Genomic DNA, 24,397 nt, shown 5'->3' on the forward strand with positions numbered 1-24,397 from the left:
TCAAATGCCAAAGGTATAGGATGACTGGATATGGAACCTATATATGAATTCCAAGCTGGGAGTTGCTTTTTTAAATAATAGAAATCATTTGCATCTCAAAAAAAAATGTAATGGCCTTTTTCCCACACCACATTTCCACTTCCACTGTTCCCATAGTCCTTTCTTTAGGCCAGATTTGTAGAAAAATCATCTCAATGGGATTATGAATGGCTGTCATTTTTAAAGTTAAGAGCTATGCATTGGTGTCCACTATTCTTTCATGTCGCCAACCGGGCCATATAAAATCATGGCTTCCTACATCAGTGTGTCTGTATTTTCTCAGGGCTTTAGAGAACAAAAGTTCAGTGTGCCTACATGTCTTTCTTTCTTGGATGTCTCATGTGTCAGACCATCAGACGGATTTGCAAGTGCACAGAGATAATCACAACTTGAGGCTTAAAAGGGGATACAAAGTTGTCTGCAAAACCTAATGAATACATGTCATGAAGTGATCCAAACCACTTCTAGTTAGGTCCATGGGGACAAGATAGATCCTTAAAATATGTGAGATGCTTTCCAAGACCTTTGGAATCCACAAACACACAAACCTACAACTATCACTTGGGAGATGGATTCTCCTTTACAAGAGGCAACACAGCACAGTGGTTAAGGATAGCCTCGGAGTCCCACCACCCACAGCACCATCTCACGCCCTTCACTTGCCGGTTGTTTGATCCTGGGCAGGGCCTCTCAGCGCTTCAGTCTGCAAAATGAGGGTAATGGTATTACCCACCTCATAACATTGTGGTGCAAATTACGTGAAATGACGCATCCTGGACACTAAGCCTTTTGCTTGGCACAAGCTAAATGGTCAACAAATACTAGCTGTTCATGATAGTGACAGTAAAAATGAGGATGAAAACTAGCCATCTTAATGAATGACAATAAAAATATGTTTTAAAAACTGTCTCTCCCCCTTCAGAATTTTAAGAACCGCATAAAGAACAAAAGGTCAAATTCAGCATTTATAAAACTGTTAAATTCTGCCACCGTGATAAATTCAACAGATCTCATGGCACATTTATAAACTAACTGGTAATGACTGATTCATGGTGTGAGCGGACCAGGGCAGTGGACACCGCCCCTGCACCCCCCACCTCCCCATTAATGCAATGGGATGCAAAAATTCCTAAGACCCTTTTGCCCTGGTAAAGGGGAGCTCAGTGGTCACCAGTACCTTCCATGAGTCACTTCACAAATGCGTGTGTACAGCTCCCTGCTTTCTTCAGGATCTCCTCCCCCTTTCCTGAATCCTAAGTATCCCCAAACTTTGTCACAGCTCAGAGTAACTACCGTTTTAACTTGATGCTCCAGGGTTTTCGCTCCCTTAATGAGCAGATTTTGCCTGGCTGGAGTTCTTACTAAGGGAGTTTGGGATTGTTTTCTCATTTCTATATGGCAAGTATAATGGAGCCTTTAGCACCATCGGCTAAGCCACAGTCAGATATGAGATCATACTCTTCAATTTGTCTTGAACTTTTCTCTTGTTGAGCCATTGCTTTTTAGAATACTTCATTGGTCCAAGAGCACTGGAAGTTGGCTTTCTTTGAGGGGCCATTGTTAAGGAAACATTCCATTGTTCCGGTGGCCCAGTACGGTTGGCGTGGCCACACTGCAATAAAAAAGCCGGGTTTCTGGCACTCTCCCTTACTCACTCAGTAATCTGCTCCTTCAGCCAGCCTTGTGGCCTCACAAACCAACCACGTGCCTTGGAAAAATTACAGATTACTACATGTCATGGACCCTGGAAACCAGAAATTTTAAGTCACTTACTGCCAAAGATCTGCCACATAAATGGGTCAACTTTTCTCAGTTTCTTTCCCCCAAATGAATGTGATAGTGAGATTTTCTGGCAGGCACAGGGATCCCAAAAGAGTTGAAACAAAGAAACACAACAAAAAGGGTCTGAAATAAACACTAAGGATCACTGCTGCTAGGACCTCCTATTGAATGCATCCCTCTTAAAGTCTTCCTGGCTCTACTCCTTTTATGCGTGGGACATTGGGAAGCCACTGCAGGACTCCTCAACTGGGAACTATTGCAAGGAAAAGTATATGGATTGGAACCCTGACAAGGTTAGCGAAAGTGGCCAGTCAGCGATCCTCATCTGGATCCTGGACTTGGTTGGCTTCTTCTGAACCTTCAGACCAAGGAATGTCCTACACAGCACTCTACTCACTCCATTTCCTCTTCTCAAAAAATGATTGTGTATTTGCCAGGTTGCACTCTGTGCATTGGGTTGCTAGAAATACAGTAGGTTGCACTGATGATTTAACTCTGTTTTCTATAAAGGGCTACGGGATCTCATGCAGATTTTTGCAAAGTCATACGCAAATCACAGAGCCCCGGCCCTTTTCTTAACAGGATGGCAACCTTGCTCCTCGGTGGCACCTGGGACCTGGAGATCCTTTCTCCACTTACGTTTAGCGCGCAGCCTGGGACTTGTCCCTGCAGCTCACCGGGTTAGCCGTGGCGCCGTTGGGACCTCCCACCTGGACTCCCATCACCCACCTCTCTTGAGACTGCTCTGGCAGGGCTGGTGTGGGGTACAGCCTTTGCTCAGAGGGCAACATGTTCCAAGCAAAACCTGCCCGCCTGGGCCATGGGCTTGCCCCTCGGGCTCCCTGCTTCTCTACTGGGTGCAATTCGAGGTTGCTGAGCTTCCCTCCAAAGTTGAAAATGGTGGGACGGTAGGGACCTGTGAGAGGCCCCATGACCCAAGCTACTTCCCCCCCAGCTCCCAGTCCGAACACCAGGCACTCCAGGCCCTCACTGCCCTGGGGGTCTGCAGCGTGAGTGGGCACATTTGTCAGAGGGATATACCTATCTCTGGAGTTTTGCTCCAGGTTGATCCTTTCTGTTGTCAGTGGCCCCTAATCCAGAAAACCCATCATTCTAATCTAGCCTACCTCTCCCACCTCATGAAAAAGAGGGAGGAGGAACAAGGGATAGTTTATGGTAGAGAAGAGGAGGGTTAACTCTAGCTGTTCCCAAACATTGGCCCAACCACATCCCCAACAAATGTTCTATCTGCGTCAGCCTGCCCAGGTTTTGTCAGGATTTTCCAGCTCCTCTAACCTCACTCATTCCTGAGGTCTCTGGTTCAAAGACCACCCTCCTAGCCTGCCTGTGCTTCCAGATTATCCTGTCGGGGGTGGGTGGGAAGTGGGAGAGGAAATAAATGAAACAAACTGGCTCCATGTTGGTTAACTGTTGAGTCTAGAAGGTCGGGATGTGGCCATTCATTATACCATTCTCTCCACTTTTGTATGTGTTTGCGATTTTTCATAATAAAAAGTTAAAAGTTTAAAAAGTCCTCCAGCTTCAAAGACACTCAAGAGAGCCCGAACCACTAACAGAGTTTCCTGGAAACCCCACACCAAATCAAGAGGCAAAGATGATTCCATTACATACCTATATATATATATGTATATATATACACACTCATTTTCTAATTTTTTAAGGCCCACTGCTTTATTTTCCATAGACTAAACCTTATTTCTAAAAGGTCCCGACGTTGGGCTCACCCTCCAGCTGGGTTATGGGGGAGGGCCGGGTAAAGGGGTCCTTAAGATCCTGAAAGTTTACACTTCCATGTACCTCGCAATCTTGTGAGGATGGGACTTGTTCAGTGTTCTGAACTTTGTGGAGGAAATGCACTCTCAATTCACAGTGTCATTCCCTGGAATTGCACCTGGCTCAGGAAAGGACTGTCTTTGTACTTGAATTTAAATCCAATGGAGAACCTTAACATGGGCATTTGCATGATTGAGAATTGCTGCTGTCTTTTTTCCGTATGTCACTTTCTTGAATGTGTTCTAATAAAATGATTCTAAAGCAGGCTGTTGATATACAGTGATTTATAAATACTTCCTGTTGAGTGCTGAGGCCCTTAATTTTCTACCAAGGATCCACCCCATCCCACTTTCTGGAAAGATCTATCTAGCGGGGGAGTGGGGCGGGGGGGACAGACGCAGCAAGCATACGTATGGCATGCCGTGATGGCGGCACTTCTGCAATTGCGGTCATTAATAAGAATCATGTCAACCACAGCAATTTTGTGTTCTGGTTGCCTAGCAACAGAATTTGTTTTCCAGAATAAAGGTGGCCATATGTAGTGGTTGAGTGCGGGCAGGGCGGGGGCGGGTGGGGAGTGGAGGAAGCAGGGCAGGAGCTGGAGTATAATTAACTCTCCCAGGGAGGGAACAGGTGGAAAGAGAGACAAAGGCAGCCCAAAAGAGGGACAAGCAAGGTTCAAACATGTTCTGTTCAGTGATAAATCTTGGCACGTTCAAAAGATAATGAGTTGTTCAATTTTATTTACAAATTTGCAACTTTTGCTCTCAGGCCATAGCAAGCTAAAAATCTCAAAATCTCATTAAGCAAACTGGAATCAAAAGAAGAAAACATGGATCTCCAAAGGGAGATATTTTGAGAAATACCTTTTATCTCAATCTTTATCCCCCTCAGCCAAACTGGCCAGGGCACTGCCATGAGCTGGTAACCAACTGAGACTGGTTCTCTGGGGAAGGAAGTATTGTTAAAAACCTCATGAGGGGCCAGGAGGGCAGAACCAGACAATGGGGCTTCTGTTTACTGAGCACCTTTCTCATACAGGTGCTGGGAAGGCACCTGAGATATAGCGTCTCCTCTAATCTTCACAGCCATCCTGAGAGGCAGGCAGTTCTGTCTTCACTTTCCAGATGAAAAGTCTAAAGCTAAGAGAAGTAAATAACTTCTATAAAGTCATAAAGCTAGAATATAGCAGATCTGTGATTCAAATTTAGGTCTCTAATCTCCAGATCCATGCTTTTTCAAACCACAGGGCTGATGCCCCAGTGCCCAACTTGGGCTCACCGCTGCGCTCACCCCTGTGCCACAGTCTTCACCTTAATTAATTGTGCACCTTCTGTATGCCCTGGGTGGGAGGGGGCACAGCCAGCGTCCTGCTCTTCTTTGGAGACCTCTTCCATGTGTGATTGGAGGTCTCTTCCAGGCCAGGTCTTTGTAGCCCACATCCATGTCCCTGTGACATCCTTGTGCAGAGCACAGGCTGATGAGTCTGAGATCACCATCTGGCTTTTATAAGGATTTGCTCACTTAGCAAATACCTAGTGCCTACAAGCACTGGGCATATGAACAAGGTGAGCAAATACAGACTCACCTTTGTTCTCATGGAGCTTGCCAGTAGAGACGTACATTAATCAAGCAACACATGAATGGATTTATGATAGCAACTGCAGAAAGGAGCCTTGAAGATCACTGAGATCAACAAATGAAATGAGACCCAGAAATGCTAAGCAGTTTGCCCAAGACCACACAGGGAGCTGGAGCAGAGGACTAGAACTGGTTTTCATTCTTAGACGCTGTTTTCCCTGCCATGTCACACTGTAGTCTGTTGCACACCCGTAGACTGCTCCCAGCCCCAAACAGCCAGATAAACATGTTGATCAATCATTACACCCTCCCCAAGCCTAGGAAAAACCAGATAGCATTATTTGTAATGATGAACAGTGTAGTGAACCAACTCCCCGAGGGTGGCATATACCCAAGCCTTGTTTGTAGACTTATATCAGAGCCCAAAGCAGGAACAGAGAGGCAAGTCTCCCATGCCATTGCAACATTGCCTAATAAGGATGCTTGTGGGTATTTCAGTGTTTTGGTCTGACCCCAATATTTTCTCATCTCCCAGGTTCAGCAGCTTTTCATTCACCCATTAATTCAACAAATATTTACTGAGTGCCTGCCAGTACAGCTAGGCACAGCTCTCAGAGCTGGGGACACAGCACTGATCAAAATGGACTGCCCTTGTGGGGCATATATTCTAGATCAGGGAGTGAGACAATTAACAAAATAGAGAAGGAAATAATACAGCATATTGGGAAGATGATAAGTGCTACAAAGAAAATTAAATCAGGAAAAGGGGGTAGGGAGTCTCCAAGGTGGGGATGCATTGTTAGGGTGGTGGGAAAGAGACCTACCTGAGAAAATGATGTTCCAGATCATCATTTTACACACACACATACACACATGCACTCAGACACTCACACCCACAGAGCTATGCACTATGATGTTAAGAGTCCCATAAGCCAGGGAAGTACCTCCTTTAGGAATGTAAAAGCTTGTCAGTGGCACATCCCAGAGCCCTATTCCTAGCTTTCTTTTTTCTCCTTCAGTCTAACCAGTGGTTCTTAAATTTGAGTATGTATCAGACTCATCTGGAGGACTTGTTAAAACAGATGGCTGGGCCCCACTCCCAGAGTTTGTGAATCAGTACATGGGGATAGAGCCAAGAATTTTTATTTCTAACAAATTCCCAAGAAATGCTACTGCTACTCATCCAGGGAACCACACCTTGAGAACCACCAGGTCAACCTATTATAGCTGGAAGGTCCCTATTAAAATGAAACAATTACCTGAAAAAGGATGCGTCCACTCACTAGGGTGCATGCATGGACACTATTAAAGTGTCTGTCCTTGAAGAGCAGGATCCTCAGGAAATGGGACTCCCTGAAAAGGTGGCAACAACAATATTTCATTGCTTGTCTATCAGTGCTTTGCATTTTCTTAGCATTTCATACTTTTATAGGTCCTTTAGCCCACTGTTCTCTTTTGGCACAGTTAACTTGTTAGGTAGAACAGGTGTCATTATTACATTTTCATGGATAAGGAAATTGAGACATAAAGAGGTTATATGGCCTCCTTTGGGCATCAGGGAACCCCAGTGGCCATATGCCTAGTCCAGGGTTCTATCTCCTTTAACACTGTTCATAATTCTAGCTACAGCTTTCTCCGGGGGCATCTACCTGGGTCATTGAAATCCAGGACATGTAGCCACTCTTTGCCTTTTGCTCTGTTTAAAATCCCACTTGCTGCAGGTAGATTATCCATGTGGGCGATTAACTGTGGCAAATACTAAGCCCTGCATGAGTTTCCTCTGCCATAAACACATCTCTTCTCTTCTACCATCAGATGTTATACAGAGAAAATGCTAACTCATTTTAATATTAGCCTGAGCTAGAACTAATCATTATGAAAGCAAACCTGCTGAGGGAAAAGTACACATAATACTTCCAAAGGCAAATAGAAATGGCATTTTGATTATCCGTACCATTGCTTCCTTTCCATTAGCAGAGATAATTGAAAGTTTTCTGTATCACTAAAGCACACAGCAAAATAAGAGTGGGTTTTGTTAAATCTGATGGCTGGTGAATCATGTTCTCTGGTATTTAAATATAAAAAACAAAGTCATGGGTATGGGGCATGAAAGATAAAAATTCTCCCTTCCAGCACTTGCTCTTCTGGTTATTTTCTCCAGGCCTACACTGATTCCTCACAGTGAGAGAGTGAGATATCTCATGGACTCTCACAGACAGTGCCCCCTGGGTTACAAGGAGCTCTCCTCAGCTTCCATAATGCTTTTGACCATCCAGGAGCCCAAGGTTTTAGAAGTTTTATTTCTAAAACTGCCCTCATCTGTCCCTCAACCCACTGATATTCCGACATTTTCCTTCAGTACTGTCATTAAGACCACTCATTTATTCTATAAGCATTTATTAATCACTTACAATGTACCAGACTCTGTAAGAACCACTGAACAGGCTACAAAATTGAGTTAGAAGTAATCCTATCCTCAAAGAACATGGCATAATTACTCTGTAAATTATATAAAAAAGTTAACATTCAAGTATATTCTAGATGCAGAGTATAAACCATGTGAGCTTCTCCCATTTCAATTCTCTTTACTCACCATATGCTCAATTAAAGCTAGCTGATGGGTTTTTTTAGTTTCAACATAAAATAGGTATTATTAAGAAAGAAGATGTACCTGAGAAAGAGAAGAGTGGGGTGAAGAAGGAGCACTACTTCCTCTTCTGAGCACACGTGGAGATGTACATAAACAGCCCCAAAACACAGTAACTAGGGGCAGTATAGGATCTAAAATTTGCTGTTGATTTCCACGTGTGGGCTGTCACAGATTGAGTATATGAGGGTCATAAGACTTGCATGATTAGAAATTCCATACTGATGAAAATCCCGTGAGAATGTGTTTTTTTTCCTGAGTTTTGGACTCTATGCTATACAAATGACTATTCCTTTTAAAAAAAAAAAAAAAAGTTCATGCCCACTGCAACACAGAGACTGAGCATATAAGAAAATAGGTGAGATTGGGGGAGGTGTGGTAGGATGCAGAGGATTCAGTTAGTTGGGTAGGTATTAGTCTGTGAAGAGAAGAGATGCAGACCATAATCCAACAACGTGTGTGTACGTGTGTGTTCATGCATATGTATACACAAATACATATGCATAGAAAGGTGTCGAAGGCCAGTAAAAAGGATTTTGTGAGGATGTGAGCCCTTTAAACAAATTCCAAATTCATAATCCAAAAATGGAAACAAGTTTAGAAAACCAAAATTATAGCTGAAAGATAAGGATAAGATTGTAATCCTGCTAACCAAGTGACTCAAGGAATACCATTAACATGCCTTCCCACTATTTGTTGGGCCACCTGAATGCGCAACACCTTTCACTCCCTCATAAAGTAGCTGCTCAGGCTCTGAACCCACTCTGCTTTAGTTTGGGCTTTGTGAACAGTGGAGTCCCAAGAGAGTGGGGACTCAGAGCAAATATGCAGCTGGATCTCAGATCTGTCTTATGAACTCTATTTTTGCCACTTCTGCAAGCGTCTCCTGGCCCTAGAGGGCGTTTTCACAGCACAGATGCTATAACCAGTCTTACCAGTGACCATCAAGAGTGCTAGTGGCGTGATAATGTAGCCAAGCCTACTGTGGGTGGTTGTGATCATGGATAGTGATAGCCACAGGAAGAATTTAGAGGATTCAGAAATAGCAGTGATGGGGGAGGGAGTCTCTATGTATCTGTCTTTGAGTTTCTGGAATGGGGGAATAAGCAGTATCATTCTATTTGTAGGGATGTCCAGGGATTCTGTTGCCCTCAGTGGTGACCTTTTAATGGGCCTTACACCCAAACATAGACTGGAGTTTCCAGATTTGGCTGTACCAAGTTTTGCTGAGTTGTCATTATGACACCCATCAGGGTAAGAGAAAGTACCAGGGTAAGAGTGGGGACTGAAATATAGTTGATGTAAAAGCAGGATTTAGTTTTCAGTGGTGTGGCGTTCTTACTCAGAGAGTGACCCATAACTATGGCACTCCAAGTATCGTTCTAATGTTGCATAGATTCATAAGGACTTGCATGGGCATCTTGGCCCTGGGAGGAACAAGTCAGTAATAAAATCGATTTACACAGCTCCATTCTTCCAAGGCCAGCTGGAAGTTATTGATGGAAATAGGAGACTTTGTACTTTCCAGACCCTTCTTACATTCTCATTCAATGTTGAAGGTGCTACATATTGCTTTATTTTTTGCTGTTTCTAGGACCATCCAGCCAACAAATTTGTTGGATAGCCATAGACGTAGGCCTCCAAGCCAAGCCATCACAAATAATCTAAGTACCTTCTGTCCATCCAGCAAGGCCACACAGGCAGGCTTGGAGATGGCATAGGTCATTAAAGAGAGAGGCCTTTGCAGGGCACAATTGATTGGCTAGTGTTGCAGAATGTAAATGGTGACATTCCAGCTTCATGGTACAGGGCAAGATTGCTGATAGGGCCAGACAGGTGCATAGCCTTCTAGGAGAAGCTATCAACCAGCATTCGTGGGGGTACCTGGGTGGCTCAGTGGTTGAGTCTGCCTTTGGCTCAGGTGGTGATCCTGGAGTCCTGGGATCAAGTCCTGCATCAGGCTTCCTGCAGGGAGCCTGCTTCTCCCTCTGCCTGTGTCTCTGCCTCTCTCTGTGTCTCTCATGAATTAACAAAACAAAACAAAACAAAACACCACAAAACCCAGCAATCCTAGCTTCTGAGGAATGAATGACTCAAAAATTAAAGTGAGAAAGAGATTAGTCCAATGAGTCCAATGCTGTTACAAAGATGATTGCTTAGACCATCCTACATGCCTGTTTCCCGTTATTATGGCCTCAAATTTGTCTATTATAGTCAGAAATCTGGCTGTTTTCTCCTGAATTAAATGTCTTATAAAAGAATGCATATATGAGCCAAGGTGGGGGATGTAGAGGATTGAGATGGGATAGCATCAATCGTTACACTGGACACACTGGTTGCTTTGTCTAATGTTTAACATAGAGGAGGGGTGTCAAGGATTATGCCTAAAGTAATGTGATCATTTGGATTCTGGAGGGTCCCCTCAACTATTAGAAACTATGGAAAGGTTATACATCCAAGAGGTCAATGAAGGGGTCATTCATCCAAAAAACAAGAAAATGGATATTGTCAGTAATTAGTGACTCTCAATAAATACTTACCTATCCATCACATCACTTATTTACTCAACAAATATTTGTTGAATACCCACTATGCCAAGCACTATTTTAGACAACAACAACAACAACAATGAAGCAGAGAAGAATTCCTACCCTCATGGAGCTGACATTCTGGTGGGAATACAGACAAACAAGTAAAATATATAAATTGCCAGGTGATGATACATGCCATATAGAAAAATATAGCTTCAGAGGGATGTAAGAAGTTCAGGGGATGAAAGAAGTGAAGGGAGGATCTGAGTTCTGGTGACTGACATAAACAAGGATGTGGAGTATAATGAAATTGGTACAGATGCTTCCAAGTCACATAGTGGTGAGAGGCAGTGGGTGTTGGAGGAGGATGTGGTGGGGAGGGCTCTAGTAGAAGTACCCATGAGGTTTTAGAAATCTCTCTCCATTACTTCCCAGTCAGACATGAAGACATGGGGAGAAGTGGTCTTACCTAGGACCAGATAGCAGCTCTCAAATAATATGACCTCTTCCCCAGCCTTCATGCCTCCACTGGAGCAAGAGGATGCCCAAGAGTGTGCCCTAGAAGTCAAGTGAGACCCCAGACTACTCCCTCCATATCCATCAGTCCAAGAGAGCCTTTCTGATTTGGTATTAGGCTTGATTAGAGGAGACTGGATTCCATTCAGACTGATAAGGACCTCACCTGTAGTATGACCAAATATCCTTCAAAGTTCACATGGTTAGATCCTTGAAAATAAATCCAAGTGTGGTCTAAATATAACATGAATCTAGGAACCAAGATTTCATGGAATAGTACTTATAAGTATCTGGAAGCTCAAAGGGGCATTGCAGATTCTGAGAATTATGGTACAGTATTTTTGTCCTTAATAGATTTAAAATATGAATTCCCTTTCATTACCTCCCCCTGCCCAGTTCCCAGTAGACTGCGGGGCCCTTCAAGTCTAGCTTGATAAAGTTTTAGCAGGAGCAGGAAGAATAGTTTCCAACCAGGCCTGTTTAGGACAGACCCCAGACACCAGTACAAAGGCAGAGAGAGTCCTGGTTCTCTTTATCATAAATAGCACGAGACCCCAAAAGATCCAATGAAGAAGCCTGGAAGTTCATGCTAGAGTCTTGAGATAGTAATCCGCTTCTTGTGCTCAAGTAATAGATATGTTCAAGCTTGATCTAAGTCCCTGACAGCAGGAGGGTGGCTCAGTAGCAGTTGTGGTGTAAATGTAGCTTCCCTGTTCTCCCAAACCCCACTGAGGACTCATTAAGTATAGGCAGCAGACTTGGGGCTTAAGGAGAAGCGGGTGCTTTCCTTCCAGCTATGAGTTTGCCCTCAAGAGACAAGCTTTTGAGATTGAAGCCAATTGAGAGGGGAGCTGAGAGTACTAGCATGCAAATGTACACATTCATCGTGTGATAGCTCCTATCTAATGCTAAGCCTTATCTAGAGAGATACATTGTACTACCAAGTCCAGAGAGTCGTCTGCCAGAGATATTTAGAAAAACTAGTCTCAAATGACATTGGTTAGACCCTCTGGAAAAGGGCTGTGTGGGACAAGTCTATTGCAGCTCAGCTCTTGGCCCAGGAGCCAACTGGTGGCAAATAAAATGGCAAACAAAATCACATTCTCCATGTGACTATGAGAAATTAAATGTGTCATTTGGTTATTTTCTATTTTCCTGGAACAACATGTGTTATATGTGTTGTAGGCAGCTTCTAACCATACCCGGTATGGGTCAACTGTCTTTTGGCCTAGTTTGATGAAAATGTAGTTGTGAACTAAAATTAAAAGTAAAAAAGGATGCAAAGACATTTGAACTTCCATGTACATGTAGGTCATTAGCTGGACAAAGAATCAGCATAGTTTTATAGGATCCATGTCAAATGATACTGGTAATTGGATTTGTCGTTGCTGTAGGGTAAGTTCTGGGAGGGCAAGTATTCTTTACTTTTTTCACTGTTATATCTTCACTGCCTATATTACTGCCAGACACAGAGTAAGTACCGCAAGTACAATTGCATAATATTAGACCATCGGTGTGCAGAAATAGAGAAATATTCTACATCTTTAATGCAAACAGACTGGTAGGCAAATACCTGCATTGCACAACCAGGGAGTAGGAAGGAGTTCTACAGAATAACGTCATACTTGGCAAGTATAAGGAGCATGCTGCTGGAGTTCCGTCCAGATAATGAAGAGTAGAAGACAGGTTTGGTGCATGATCATATAGACAAAGTTAAAATCAAGGATTGAAGGCCAGAATTGTTAAACAGGGAAAGCAATAGAAAATTTAGCAAAGAAACTACAAGGTCATAATCAAAGGAGCAAAGGGAAACCCAGGTGCACAGCCAGGTGTGGGAAGCTACCATGAGGTTGGTCGCTGACAATTCAAAAGATTCAGATAAATGCCAACTCCTTTCTCAACAGTCTGTATTGTACCCACCCATGAGTTCTTAAATGTACCACCTAACTTTCGGAGCTCTATAGAGCATTTTTAGTTAAAAATGGCAAATGGAAAGATTAAAAAAGGAAAAACACTAAGGGCCAGGAGCAGTAAAGAGAACAAACCCAGCGGAACACATATCCAAGAAAAATGAAACAATTGCTCTGAGAAGTCAATTTGAAAAATGTCTCTTACTTGATTTTCTTCACTGAGTTGGTCACCAGTGAAGACTAAAGTTCTAAAAATAGTGTTGATTGAAAATGCACTTCTCCTCTCTGACCTGCCCCATCCCCATGCCCATGACTCTTATTAAGCATTCCTAAAACTACAGGAAATGCAAACGTGAGAATCCATGCATCTGTTGTGAGTCAGTCCAAGAGTTGGTCAACAATGGAATCTGACGCCAATTCCCTAACAAGCAAGTAATGCCAGCCTTCAGCTTGATTTTATTGATTTTTAAGACTGTTTCAAAAGTACACACAAGGAATATAAAATGTGGTCCTTAACTAGAATTCTATAGTCCAATTGTGTGAGAAAATATAAATACTCAACAAAATTCATACTGTGTATGATGAATAGCTATTGCATTAGCCTGAGGGGTCTAAAAGCTAGAAGGTTCTGTCCTCCCTGTGTATCTTTACCCAATACCAAGAATGAATTATAGCATGTAAAAGCAGTAATCTTCAGGTTGTTTTAAAAAACTAATAATAGAACTAATAATCAGCATCGTGGTAGTAGTAGTAGTAACAACAACAATAATGAAAGCTAGTAGGTCTCAACAAATTGCATTCCATTTGTATATGTCCATATTTGTCTCAGAATGGCTCCCTTACAACTCTATCCATTTCTTAGCTTTATCTTCCTACCACTCTCTCAGTGTTCCTAGAGTCCTACCAATATCCGTCCCTAAGATAGTTCCATCCAAAGGAAATGAAAGCAGATGTATTTGTCAGAATAAGCAAAGTTATGCTGTGGTAACAACTCTGAAAATATTGGTGGGCTTAAAACAACAAGGATTTATTTCTTGCTAACACTGTGTTCCTAATGGGGTGGCGAGGGGCTCTTTCATCATAGGGGAATTAGGGGCTATGGCTGATAGACCAGCTTCTAGTTTCCAGTTACCATCCAGACAGAAAGAGAATTCTTTAAGATCTTAACCCACAATTAAATGATCCAGTGTGGAAATGACTCAGCATCAATGGCCAGAATTAGTCATATGGCCCTATAAAACCAACAGGAGCCAGAAAAACAGCTGAGCTATATGTCCAGAAGGCAGAGGGCTAAAAATATTTGGTGAGCATCAGAATGACTACATTAGCAGTTAACATCAAGTCATATTTGCAAATAATTTACATTTTGGCTCTTAACGTGATATTTAGATTTTGGCTCTAACTCAGATTCTCGAATTTTGGGTCTACTTAACAGATGGGTATGTGTGAGAGTGTGAGAAGGAGAGAGAGAATTTCAAATGTATGCAGGCATACCTTGAAGATCCTGCAGGTTCAGTTCCAGACCACTGCAAAATAAAGCAAGTATTGCAATAAAGCAAGTCAAATGAACTTTTTCTGTTTTCCAGGGCATATAAGAGTTGTGTTGACACTATCCTGTAGTCTATTAAGTATGCATTAGCATTATTTCTTTAAAACACCGTATGTATCTTAGTTTTAAAATACTTTATTGTTAAAAAATGTTAACCATAAGCAGAGCTTTCAGCAAGCTGTAATCTTTTTGCTGGTGGAGGGTCTTACCTCAACGTTGATGGCTGCTGCTTCCATGTTGTTTTTTTTTTTTTTGAATGTTTAATTCTTTTTATTTTTAATAGGTATACTCATATGAATTCTTTTGCATAACCATTTGAGCATGGCCCACAAATCAAAATATTCTAAAATTCATTTTTATAGATGAGAAATCTAAGGAACCTGGCTCCAAAATAATATTGTCTATATGTTTTCTTCTTTATACAACAATAAAACATAAATTGAAGAAGGATGCTGCTTCCATGTTAATCAGGGCAATGGTTGCTGAAGGTTGGGTGGCTGTGGTAATTCTTAAAACAACAGTGAGTTTAGTGCACTGATTAAGTCTTCAGTTCACAATTTCTCTATAGCATGTGATGTTGTTTGGTAGAATTTTCCACCATATCTGCAGTTATTTCTTCCATTGAAGTCTTGAACTTCATGAGTTGGAACCAACTTCTTCCAAACTCCTGTTAATGTCGCTATTTTGACCTCCTCCCATGAATCACAAATGTTCTTAATGGCAGCTAGGATGGGGAATCCTTTCCAGAAGGTTTTCAGTATACTTTGCCCAGATCCATCAAAGGAATCACTGTTAGAGCCTTACAAAATGTATTTTTTTTCCCAAAATGTATTTCTTAAATAATAAGACTTGAAAGTTGACATTACTTCTTGATGCACAAACTGCAGAATGGATGTTGTGATAGTCTGTGTGAAAACGTTAATCTTGTATGTCTCCATCAGAGCTCTTGGGTGACCAGGTGTATTGTCAATGAGCAGTAATATTTTGAAAGGAATCTTTTTTCTGAGTGTGAGTCTCAACAGGGGGCTTAAAATTTTTGGTACATCATGTTGTAAACAAACGTGCTGTCATCCAGCCTTTGTTGTTCCATTTATAGAGCATAGGCAGAGTAGATTTAGTATAATTCTTAAAGACTCTGGGATTTTCAGAATGGTCAATGAGCCCTGGCTTCAACTTCAACAAGTTGGCCACTGCGTTAGCCCCTAACAAGAGAGTCAGCCTGTCCTTTGAAGCACTGACTTCTCCTCTCTAGCTATGAAAGTCCTAGATGGCTTCTACTTTCAATAAAAGCTCTGTGGTCCATACTGAAAATGTATTGTTTAGTGTATAGCTACCTTCATGAATTATCTGAGCTAGGTCTTCTGGACAACTTGTTGCAGCTTCCCCATCAGCACCTGCTGCTTACCCTTCACTTTCATGGAGATGGCTTCTTCCCTTAAACCTCATGAGCCAACCTCTGCTAGCTTCCAACCTCTCTTCTGCAGTTTTGTCACCTCTCTTGGCCTTCCTAGAATAAATAATAAGTTAGGGCCTTGCTCTGGATTAGACTTTGGCTTAAGGGAATGTTGTGTCTGGTTTGATCTTCTGTCCAGACCACCCAGACTTTCTACATATCAGCAATAAGGCTGTTTCACTTTCTTATCATTTTTGTGTTCACCGGAGTAGCACTTTTAATTTCCTTCAAGAACTCTTCTTTGCATTCCCAACTTAGCTAACGGTTTGGTGCAGGAGGCCTAGCTTTTGGCCTGTCTTGGTATTTCAACATGCCTTTTTCACAAAGCTTAAATATTTCTAGCTTTTGATTTAAAGTAAGAGATATACAGACTCTTTCTTTCACTTGAATACTTAGAGGACTTTGTAGAGTTATTAGTTGACCTGATTTCAGTATTGCTGTATCTTAGGGAATAGGGGAAGCCCAAGGAGGGAGGGAGAGATTCAGAAATAGCCCGTCCTCAGAGCCATCAGAACACACCACATTTATTGACTAAGTTTGCTTAATCTTACTTGGATGCAGTTCGTGGCAAACAATTACAATAGTAACATCAAAGATCACTGATCACAGATCACCATAACAAATATAGTAATATTGAAAAAGTTTGAAATATTGTGAGAATTACAAAATGTGACACAGAGACACAAAGTAAGCAAATGCTGTTGGAAAATGGTACCAATAGACTTGCTTAATGTAGGGTTGCCACAAACTTACAATTTATAAAAGCATAGTATTTACAAAGCAGAAGAAAGCAAAGCACAATAAAAACAAGGTATGCCTGTACTTTGAAATAATGTTATCCGTGTAAACTGATTGTTTGTTGTCTGTTACTCTTACTGCCTAACTTTCACTAGGCTCTGTCCGTGACTGTTAGCCCCTATATGTATTAGATAAGTGTTAATGTCTAGTCAGAGTACAGAAATGAGAAGTTTTCTGGTTCTTTTTGAAACTTTTCCCAGACTCCGGGAACCAGTGTTTGAGGGTACAATGTCCTGATGAATCTAGAGGGCCATCAACCCTTCTGTTTCTTAGGGCCTAATTTATTACATAGTGTATTAGCCTGTAGAGGTCTCTATTGGCATTTGGCTTTGGATTTTACACAGTAGGTGTTACATAGTAGGGATATGAATTTATTGAATCCCAATGGAAAAATCACTAATGTTTGAAAGGATGTTTTACCCAAGTGTAAGGATATGACATATGTGCCACATTGCTCCTATTATAAGTTGTGTCATAAGATTGCATGACCCTATTCTAGAAATCTTGTGATCACCCCATTAAGTAGTTTATGGTATCACTGGGAAGCCAGGACAAGCTCTACTATAAACCACATTCAAATTGTCTGCAAACACAGAGTTTTGGATACAACCAGAGAACTGGGCAAGAAAATATAGTGCTGCTGTGGAGTTGAAAGAACTCTAGATGGGAATCAAGAAGTTTTGTTTGGGTCCTAATTTCGCTGTTAAACAACAATATAAACTTTGAAAAACATTTTAACGAAATCATCTATCTTCTAAAGACCTCAATTTTATCATTTGTAAAACTGGAAAAATAATAGGAAGTTACCTCTAAATTTCATTCATGCTTAAACATTATGTTTTTCTATTACTGAATTATTAACCCAAAGTCTATGACTTTTAGTTAGAAAAATCAAGCACACATCCTAAGTAATGTGGAATTGGAGAAATGACAGTTATATATAAAGGATAACCTAATTTTATATACAGTTGTTATCTGTATTGGTAAAAGAGATATAGTACTATACAGCAGTAATGTTTAAAAAATTGTTTAGCTTTGAAATATAGGCGAAGAGGTTGTCAGAAATTAGCATATATGCTCTGTTTTCTCATTTATTTATCCATTCACTTTAAAATATATTAAATTTCTACCATGTAAACAGCTGGGCTAAATTATCAGAGAGGGGCAAGGAAATTGAGGACATTGGCAAGAGCATTATTGAAATAATGGATCATGAAGCCCAATCTGCATAAGAAAGAAAGTGATAAGGAAGAGTATTAATGGATTGGGAGAAAGTAGAGGGCTCCATGAACTAGAGGTCCCAATGACTCTGGATTAGACTTTGGGACTTTAACATTAGTTAAAGTTAGGGGTTAAAGAAAGGCCATAGTAAGAGTAATTAAATAAGGAGGCTGGAAGGAGAATAAGTTGTGGTCAGGAAGGAAAATGCAAGGCTTCTGTTTCTGACCAATGTAGAGAAGTGAGGACCAGATATACACTCCCTGCCTGAAATAACCAGAAAATCAGACAAAATATAAGAAACAACAATTTTCAAGACACTGGATATCAGGTAACAAAAGACAGAGTGTTCACTGAGAAATAGAAAACAAAGTGAGCCCTAGGAATACTCCAATTTACTGCCTTGAGTTTCCAGGTTTAGTGCAGCATGTCCCCTGAGTTAAAAGATGGAGCTGAAAGTCAAGTGAACAAAAAAAAAACAGAAAAAGAAAGTCCAGTGAGACCAAGGCAGCTTTATGGAACAGAATGAAAAGAAGAAAGCTGTGCAGAAAGAGAATTCTGGAGATCTTCAGAGGGTCCCTGAAGTATTCATCAAAGTATTGATTAGCACATGCATATGTGGAAACTTCCCCAATATGGGGAAGAATTACCTACAATAATTAGAGTTAAGAAGTACCCAGTGCCCACAAAGGGCCTGGAATAGTGCCTGTTCCACCAGCCAGACTAGAACCCCTGAAATTCACAGGGCATCAGGTAGAGGACTGACAAGGGTCTTACCTTCATAGTGGGAAATAGTAAGCCCTCGATGAACTAGGCTCTGCTTCAGTTTAACAAGTCTTAAGAGGATCAATCTGTAAAAAGAATTTACCATACTGGGACAAAGCTTATGAATAGTTAAGGATATAAAATAGTAGCAATACAAAAATATTAAGCATCCAATAAGGTAAAATCCACAATGTCTGGCATCCAATAAAAAAATACCAGGCATGCAAAGAAACAGGGAAATATGACCTGGGGGCAGGGCGGGTGGGGGGCAGTAATTGAAACTTAGCCAGAATTTGCACGGATGTTAGAATTAGCAGAGATGAACATAAAAACAATTATTATTTAAAGTATTCGATGCATCCAAATCAAGGAGAGACATGGAAAACATAAAGAAAATCCATGTTTGGGGATCCCTGGGTGGCGCAGCGGTTTGGCGCCTGCCTTTGGCCCAGGGCGCGATCCTGGAGACCCGGGATCGAATCCCACGTCGGGCTTCCGGTGCATGGAGCCTGCTTCTCCCTCTGCCTGTGTCTCTGCCTCTCTCTCTCTCTCTCTCTCTGTGACTATCATAAAAAAAAAAAAAAAAGAAAATCCATGTTTGAACTTCTAGGTGAAAACTACAGTGGCTGAAGTGAAAAATAGCAGGGTAAGATTAACAGTAGATTAGACTCTGCAGGAGAGAACTTAAGTACTTGGAAGCACAGTAATAGAAACTATCCAAAATGTAGGAAACATGTAGGAAAAATTAATTTTTAAGAAAGAGCAAAGTGTCAGTGAGCTGTGGAACAAATAAACAGCCTAATATTCATGTAATTGGAATTTCCCAAAGGGGAAGAGGGACAGAAAAATATTTAAAACAATAATGGCTGAACATTTTTAAAATCTGACAAAGTATGTAAACCATAGATCCAGGAATCTCCATAAACCTCAGGGACAAGAACTATGAAGAAAAACTATACCAATACCTATCATAATCAAATTGCCCAAAACCAATTGATAAAAGAGAAAATCCTGAAAACAACCAGAGAAAAACAGGCATGCTGCAGACAGATGCACAAATATATGGATGAGGCACATTCCTCATGTAAAACAAGGAGGCAAAAAGACAGTGGAGCCCCTGAGTGGAGTACTGAAGGTGAAAGAGAACTGTGAGAACTGTCAATCTAGAATTCTATATCCAGTAAAACTCTCTCTCAAAAGTGAAGCTTTTTTTTTTTCTGACATACAAAAGCTGGGGGAAAAAATACTTTGCCAGCAGATCCACATTACAAGAAATGTTAAAGTGAATCCCTTAGGGAGAAGGAAATGATGCCACAGGGAAATGGGGATCTACACAAAGAAACAAAGAGACTAGAAATGGTAAATGCCAGGGTAAAGAAGATTTATAGCTAAAGCACAGTATGAAAGAGATAAAGAGGTAAAAGAAAAATACTGTATGTAAGACGGAAACAAGTGACTATATGACAAGAATTCACAAAGATAAAGAGAGAATTACCGATTTGGAAAATAGAAGTGAAGAAATCTCTTAGAGTACAGCCAGATAAAAAAAGAGGATATGAAAAGTAATTTTAATAAGAATTCTGGGATAAAGTGGGGAGGAGAGCAAGAAGACATTTTTCAAACAGAATGACCAAGGATTTTCCAGAAATGAGGAAATATAGAAACACTGTAGTGAAACTAGAGAAAATCAAGAATAATAACAAATCTTAACAACAAGAGAAAGAACTAGGTACCCAAAAGGAACAACAATCAGTTTGATAGCAGGTTTCTCATCCACTACCACAGAGACTAAGAGGACACAGTAAGAGCCTTGATGTTTCTATAGAAAACCCTTATGCCTTAGAATTCTATTCCCCACAAAATTACAATTTAAGAAGGTGAGATAAAAGGGCCCCTGGGTGGCTCAGTCAGTTAAGTATCTGCTTTTGGCTCAGGTCATGATCTCAGGGTCCTAGGGTTGAGCCCTACACCAGGCTCCCTACTCATTCCCTTCTGCCATTCCCCCTGCTTCTATTCTCTGGCTCTATCTCTCTGTCAAATAAATAAATAGAATCTTTAAAAAAATGGTGAGATAAGAAGATGAAGGTAAGATAAGGATATTTTCAGATGTACAAGAACTCAGAGATTTTACTACTCATACGTTCTCAATTTTTGCAAAAAGAAAAATGAACCCAGAAGCGAGGAATTAAATACATATATATATTATTTATTACTATATATAATATATATAGTAAGTAATATATATAGTAAGCTAAAGAAACATTAAAACATTGTGTAAATATAAGTTAATATTGAGTGCAAATAGTAAGAATAAAAAGAATACTAACCTCTTGAAATAAAATGGAGTGATCTGACGGTTAAACTCAGATCCTAAAGAAGGATAAAAATAGGAATTAACTTGTAGAAAAATATACATTTGTGAGGATAATGTAAGGATTGCCACCAAAAGAATAAAAATAGACTATATACTTTCAATACTGGTAGAGGAAAATAAAAGAAGCAAATTCATGGTGAATAGAAAACAAGAACAAAAAAAAAAAGTCAGAAAGAGGCCCAAATATATTGTTAAAACAATACAAATGGATTTTTAAAAAGATTTTATTTATTTATTCATGAGAGACACAGAGAGGGAGAAAAGCAGAGACACAGGCAGAGGGAGAAGCAGGCTCCATGCGGGAATCCCAATGCGGGACTTAATCCTGGGACCCCAGGATCACACCCTGAGCCAAAGGCAGTCGCTCAACCGCTGAGCCACCCAGGGATCCCTACAAATGGATTTAATACATTGATTAAAATAGATTAAAATGTAATACATTGATTAAAAACTTTCCAATTTGATCTTTAAAACAAAGATTGGGTATACACTGTATAAGAGACATAAATCTAAAACACTGATGTAGAAAATAAAGTGATGGAAAGAGATAAACCAGGTAAATATTTACCTATAGAAAGCTGGGATAGATATTTTAATGTCAGATAAAATGCAATCATTTTAAGCTTTCTTATCCTTTACATTTTTATTATGCACGGTATGTTTTTATTCCAGCAAAGCTAATACAGAAATTGCTACCTAGAACTGGGATGCTGCTATACCAAAATTTTTTAAAAGAAAAACAACAACAACAACAAAAAGTAAAATATGTGGCTTTAGCTTTGGAAGTGGGCTGAAGATGGAGTAAAGTATTATTGGAGACCAGAAAAATGGGACACCTGCATGTGCAGTGTTGAACATTTGGGAAATTGTCACTTGCTGTAATTTGGAGGACAGCTAATATATCTAAGGAATTTGAAAATTGAAATGAAGCATCTGGGAAGGTTTTTCCTAAAGGAAATAATTGAATATTTGAACAAAAGCAGAAACAATGAAATGTATGGCTTGTAACATATGTAAACCGTATATGTCAATCGACATCAGGAAGGGAAAAATGGAAGTGTAATATTTTAAGATTCTTAGACTATCATGAGTGGTATAATTTCACTCGAAGGTAACTGTGATTAATTAAAAACGTATACTATAAATCCTAACACAATCACGAAAATAACAGAACAAAGAGTTATAACCAGTAAACCCTCTTAGTCTGCTTGGGTTACCATAACAAAATACCACAGTCTGGGTGGTTTAAACAATACATTTATTTTCTCACAGTTCTCTGGAAGCTAGAAGTCCATGATCAAGTTGCTGACAAATTTCATTTCTGATAGGGGCTCTCTTCCTGGCTTGTAGATGCCACCTTCCTCCTGTGTCTTCACATGGCATTTCTTCTGTGTTTACATGGAGAGATCTCTAGTGTCCTTTCCACTTCTTATGAGGACACCCCTTCTATTGGATTAGGGGTCCACCATTAGGACATCATCTAACTCAAATTAACTCCATAAAGATCTTCTCTCCAAACACAGTCACATTGGGGTTTGGGGCTCCAACATATGAATTTAGGAGAGAGAGAATTCAACCCATTAACATAAGCCAACAAAGGACATAAAATGGAATCATAAGACATTCTCAGGTAATCCAAACGAAAGCAGAAAAGAAAGGAAAAGGGAACAAAACAGAAGAGAAAATAGAAAACAATTAGCAAGAAAATAGACTCAAACCTTATCATATTCATGATCATAGTAAATTTAAATTGCTTAAACATCCCAATTAAAAGACAGAGTTTGTCGTAGTGGATTAAATAAAAACAAGACCAAACTATATGCTGCCAACAAGAAATGTACTTTAAATATGAATATACAAATAGGACTTTTAAAAAAGTATAACATCCTAACATTATTCCAAAAGAAATCTGGGGTGGCTATACTAATATCAGCCAAAATATATCTCAGAGCAAAAAATATTACCAAGGATAAAAATGAATATTTCATAGTGATTGTCAGGAAGATCTAACAACCCTAAACTCTTATGTATGTAATAACAGAATCTCAAAATACATGAAGCAAAAACTGATAGAACTGCAAGGAGAAATAGACAAATCAACAATTACAGTTGGGTATTTTATTTATTTTATTTATTTATTTGAGAGAGAGAGAGAAAGAGCAAGCATGAGTCGGGGGGGTGGTGCTGAAGGAGAGGGAGAAGCAGGCTCCTCACTGAGTGGGGAACCCAACACAGAGCTCGATCCCAGGACCCTGAGATCATGACCTGAGTTGAAGGCAGACACTTAACTGACTGAGCCACCCAGGTGCCCCACAGTTGGGGATTTTAATATCCCCTTTTCAATAATTGTTAGGATAAACAGAAAATCAGTAAGTATGTAGAAGATTTGAACACAATCTACCTTCTTGACCTCATTGACATTTATAGAACACTCTACCCAACAATAGTAGAATACATATCCTTTTCAAATGCTCATAAAATATTTACCAAAACAGACCACTTTGTGGGCCATAAAATAAGTCTCAATACATTTAAAAGGATTCATGTCATACAAAGTGTGCTTTCTGCCATAATTGGATTAGAAATAAATAGAAAGATCTCTGGAAATTTTCCAAGTATTTGAGAACTAAATGCCTTCTAATAACCCATGGGTCAAAGTAGAAACCAAAAGGGAAATTGGTTGAATTCAGTGAAAAAGTAAAACTACAACATATCAAAATGTGTAGAGTACCACTAGAGAAAGGAAGGTGGCTAATTTAGTGTTGTGGAAGTCAGAAGCAGTCAAAAATGGTGACCATGAAATCCAAGGTGTGACCATGAGAGGGGGCTGAAGAAGTGGAGTGAAGGAGGAGCTCAGTGGAGACGAGGAAGTCAAAGAACCAAGAGGACAAGGTGCTGGAAGGGCTGCCCACAAGGAGATGAAGTCCCTCAAGATGATGGCAGAACTTGGGGTGGAGAGGGAAACTATTAGCCTGGAATCAAAGTCACCCATCATGGAAGGGTTTCTCATCCTAGCTCTTTATCTTTGCAAATCACTTTGTCTCTCTGAGTTTCTGTTCCTTATGTGTAAACAAGGGGGTTATGAATATATATATTTTTTTATTTTTAAATGTCTTTATATATATAATATATATATTTTTTTTACATAAGCCTCTCTAGATACTCTTGGGAAATGTCAAGGTATTAAATGATAAGTAATAATCCCTTAAGTTCCATTGAAACCCTGGCATTCCCTGATTTCTGCCTATAAACAACATATCTCTAAAATGGCACTTGGAACTAGGCAGCAGTATGCTCCAGTTACTATGGACAGTCCAGAGAGGATTAAACTGTACAGACAAGTAATCGACGGTATATGGAACTCTCTAAGGAGGAGTTCTGGATCTTCACAGCATCCAGAGGCTGGCCTCAATGGTCACAGTAGCAGCTAGGCCTGAGAA

At 40.3% G+C, this 24,397-nt stretch overlaps 1 protein-coding gene across 20 annotated transcripts in view; it reads left to right on the forward strand.

Annotated features, from left to right (window-relative positions):
• Positions 1-24,397, forward strand: part of KALRN (kalirin RhoGEF kinase) — a 659,950-nt gene that overhangs the window by 464,507 nt on the left and 171,046 nt on the right. For 4 of the 20 annotated variants that reach the window (XM_049105388.1, XM_025474896.3, XM_049105389.1 and 1 more), the window contains exon 34: positions 2,404-3,879. The exons of the other annotated variants lie outside the window; for them this stretch is intronic. In XM_049105388.1, coding sequence (XP_048961345.1) covers positions 2,404-2,466 — 63 coding nt within the window. In that variant the 3' untranslated portion in view covers positions 2,467-3,879. Of the gene's footprint in view, positions 1-2,403; positions 3,880-24,397 lie in introns of those variants that run through there. 20 annotated transcript variants of the gene reach the window in all.

This window comes from Canis lupus, chromosome 33, assembly GCF_003254725.2.
Source record: "Canis lupus dingo isolate Sandy chromosome 33, ASM325472v2, whole genome shotgun sequence".
In the NCBI taxonomy this organism is placed as follows: Eukaryota; Metazoa; Chordata; class Mammalia; order Carnivora; family Canidae; genus Canis; species Canis lupus.